A 4,078-nucleotide genomic window follows, 5' to 3' on the forward strand; every position below is an offset into this window, starting at 1 on the left:
TTATTTTGCAGGTAAGGGACTCTTTTTTGTGATTTTTGTTCACACTGTGGGGTTTAATATTTTTATCTATTTAGTTAAAAGCCATTGTTCACCACAGTTGTTTGGGGTTTTTTTTTGGCGGCCGTTGGCTTGGCGGCTAGCTCTAATGTGTATTTGGTCTGTTTGACTTAAATATATTTATTTATTTCTAATGGCTTGTCGCTTATAATTATTTACTTCTAACAATTTTGGTGTGATAGCCAGTTAAATTTTTTATCCTGTTTTGTGAAATTTATTTGTTTGTATGTCTTGTTATTATATATTGTGCCTAATAAAATTGAGTAACTTTGATTTCGTTTGTGAGAAGCCTGGTAATTATGCTTAGAGCTATCTGGAACACTCCGGAAATTGGTTACATTAGATAATTCCCAATTTTTTATCAATATACAGACAAGATTAGAATTTTTAAATTTCAGTTTAACAAGCTTCTAATGCAATGGTCTCGATAAATAATTATAGGTTTCATTACAAATGAGAACTGGATATCGCTTGATATCAACTCGAGTTATTTAATTTCAATATGTTAATAAATAAGCCTTCGTCGAGTTTTTTATTACTATTAATATTAAATAACGAGAGTTAATATCAAGCAATATCCAATTCTCACGAGTTGTTGAACGTATTTTTCTTATGATCAACACTCTAATTGTGTTAAAATAAGAATTTTTCGAATTGTTGATCTAGTCTTTTTCACATACCAGTATGATGTCATATGTCGTGTTTGTCTGTTTGTCTTTTTCTTTTTCAGTCATGGCGTTGTCAGTTTATTTTCGACTTATGGGTTGGAATGTCCCTTTGGTATCCTTTGCCTCTCTTTTTCTGGCGTCAAACTTTAACAATTGACATTTTAAATCTTTTATTACGCTTCACAATTGAATAAAAGTTGACAAAAAGAAGATTTGCAGGTGAAAAGTGTGAGTATTTTGTATATTATTGGAGAAGTCACATTGCCATGGACGAAATGTACATTGTCTTAACATTTAAAAGTCATCAATGAACTAAGGAATAGCCAATTGATATGCCAAACTATCGTCTCATGATGCTGGAAAAGCCAATCAAGTTAACGCAGTTTTCGTATCACTTTTTCGTATCGCGCTCCGTGCAGTGTGATACGAGAAATATATATTCATGCAAGAAATAGATAACAGGCCACAAACATAAGAGAACATTGAACATCGATTATTTGCATATATATTTCGTATAACACAGTTTAAACAATTTTTTTTTTAAATGTACGAATGTTGTTTAGAAATAACTTTGTTTTACTACTGATTTTCTCGATTTTGTCATGATAAGAGGGAATTTCCTATTTTCTCGAGTCACCGGTATGCCACTGGTTGAGGTAGATGCATTTCATATAAATGATAAAAATGATAAAAAAAAAAACCTGAACCCCATCAAAAACCGGGGGTGAAATTTTAAATATTCATCAAGTGGTGTTTCGATTAAAAGTTGTATAGATATACTGTCAATTTTATATGTTGTCACATGCAAATACTAAGTTGGTCTTTTTAAGTCATGTTTAGCTTCTGTAAATTCAGAGCAATTTCACCACAATTTCAATCGTAGTATACATTAAGCTTAAAAATGTAGAAACACGTTTTCATTTAACGCTGATGTATAATCATTGTCGGAAACAGTCTAACATCATTACAATAAATAATATCTAAACACTTAATTTTAATTTGAACAATTTATGTAATACCATCAGTGACGATCCATAATTGCTTGTAATAATATACAGTTCTGTCTAAAAGGTATTGTACTACTGTTTTGTAAATAATGATAATCAATTATTTGACTTGTGGATGGAATCGTCCAATAAACAAAATAAGACCCGATTTAATATCTCTTACATAAAATAAAAATGGTTTATTTGCACTGAACCATATTGGCATCAATCTAAAAGAAAATCCAATGGCTGTAGCAGCAGATCCCTCTATACCTGCTTCGTTCACATTGAAGACGGCTTTATGAACAGCAACATCGACGCATACACCTTCTCTCTTCTCAACAATAAGATTTGAAAAATTAGCTTTTGATTCGTCAAAAATATCTTTTACTCCAAGTTTAGGTAATTCATTTGTTAAATCAAATTCTGACTGTAACTTAAATTTTGGAATAGAAACAGATGTATACGTCCTTATAAATCCAGCAGAAATATCCGAAAGAAACATTGGTGTTATCTTCGCTTCTATATTTGGAAGCCCGTGTTTTTCATTTGGTAAAATGAAGACCATATCAAAATTTCCTCCTTTGAAAGGTAATGCTACTGCAGAGAAGTCCACACCTCGAAAATATGGAATGAATAGTTTGTTGCTCATCATTTCAACTTCGATCGTTTTGTTATTAGGAAGGTAAAAGTTGGCTTTGTGTGTCTTTTTTGGAGAAAATTGTTTCTCCCATGTGGCTTTAAAGTATATAGCATTTATTATGAACATTACAGTGTTTTGGTCTAACCATTTCTCCTTGATCAAATCTTTTATTTTACCGTCAGTCTGTTCTGACACCCATCTATTCATCTCGTACGCAGATTCTTTAGATTCTATAAAGTTCTTTAAACTGACATCGGCTCCAAAATATCGTTTTGCATTTTCTTGGACATTTTGCATCACTGTGAGTTGGTCGCTTACAAAGAGCCTATTTGCACTAGCAAAACTAACATTGACGCCAGCTTTTTGAGTTAGTTGACTATCAAGTGACTTGTAAAACTTCAACTTTTGCTCTTCTGAATATAAGCTATTTTGAAAAAGAGCAGATGAAATTTGTTGCTTTGATCGTCCACTTGCTCCAATCATCAATAATAGCAATGCCGCTGTGATGCTATACGGTGACAAGCAAACACTGTCTAACTTGTTCAATCCGTGATACAAAGATGTCGAGAATTCAATCAAACTTTGTTCAAAGTCAACAGGAATATCTGCCAACATAGCCATCACTACAGTAAAAGATTTTATACTGAGATGAAACTTACTAGCGACAACATTCTTTATATATGTACAGAAATGCAAATAATGTGTTAACATGAGAAAGCTTCGATCGCGATACTGCAAAGTTTGTGCTCGAATGGGTAGTTGCAATTAACATACTTCCTTTACAAATTGTGTTTGAAAATATGTTGTACATTTGATGCAACGTAGAAAATATCTTTTTGTAGTCAGTCGACAGTATGTGGAAATGTTTTTTATACTCAAATACACACTATTATGATATTTGAGTATTCAATTGGAAAACAATACTAACTAATTTACTGATCGCTTGTTTAAACTTCACCTTATAATACATTGTAGTTCTGCACCTGATTTTGTTATCGCTTTTACTGAAGTGGAATGTTGAATAGGAGACATCCATAACCAAATGATAAGGTATGATAAGTCATTATTTTTGCACCTGAAATTGCAGATATACATATAGAAAATTATTCAAGCATTAAAACATTATGTAACTTTTATTGAAATATGAATCTCTTAATATAATCTAGACAATATGGTTCAAAAAAGGTAACTTCTGATGTCACTATAACGTCAAAAAGTGTCAAACTGACATATTTAATTTTTATTTGCAATTTTGAGTATTGTTTTTGGACATAAAAGATAATGAAACAACCCATACCAAAAATTTCGCACCCTGTCTCATTCCTTTTGAAGTTCATTCGAATCCCTTAGTTTTTATGTTTGTTACCTTGGTTTGTCTCTGTTAACTCGATTTACGAGATTTGAACATCTTTAAACTGCTGTCATTTTAATTTTCGTACTTTAACAACTGTGTAAAAATACATTTTGTTGCAAATTGTCTTTTTGGGTAAGGCCTTGGCTCATATATATGTATTAAAAACAAGATATAAAAATGATGCTATTTTATCAGTTTTGAACTAAATATGCTTAATGCAAGATGTTTGACGCCCTGGTGTCAATATGTAGGACATAATTAAAAAATATAAATTATGATACCGGACAAACGAATGTATTATGAACATCTGATGGATGTTATTTGGTACCTAAATAAAATACATTTTTATTTTCTAATTAAGGTGGCCAAA

The 4,078-nt window shown here is 31.4% G+C and overlaps 1 protein-coding gene across 1 annotated transcript; it reads right to left on the reverse strand.

Moving 5' to 3' along the window:
* Positions 1–1,687: 1,687 nt before the first annotated feature.
* On the reverse strand, positions 1,688–3,004 carry LOC127701068 (antithrombin-III-like). The gene has a single exon (XM_052204862.1). It carries the CDS (start codon positions 2,973–2,975, stop codon positions 1,833–1,835), a length of 1,143 nt encoding a protein of 380 aa, XP_052060822.1. The 5' UTR covers positions 2,976–3,004; the 3' UTR covers positions 1,688–1,832.
* Between the last annotated feature and the right edge of the window lie 1,074 nt (positions 3,005–4,078).

This window comes from Mytilus californianus, unplaced genomic scaffold (assembly GCF_021869535.1).
Source record: "Mytilus californianus isolate M0D057914Y unplaced genomic scaffold, xbMytCali1.0.p SCAF_5, whole genome shotgun sequence".
In the NCBI taxonomy this organism is placed as follows: Eukaryota; Metazoa; Mollusca; class Bivalvia; order Mytilida; family Mytilidae; genus Mytilus; species Mytilus californianus.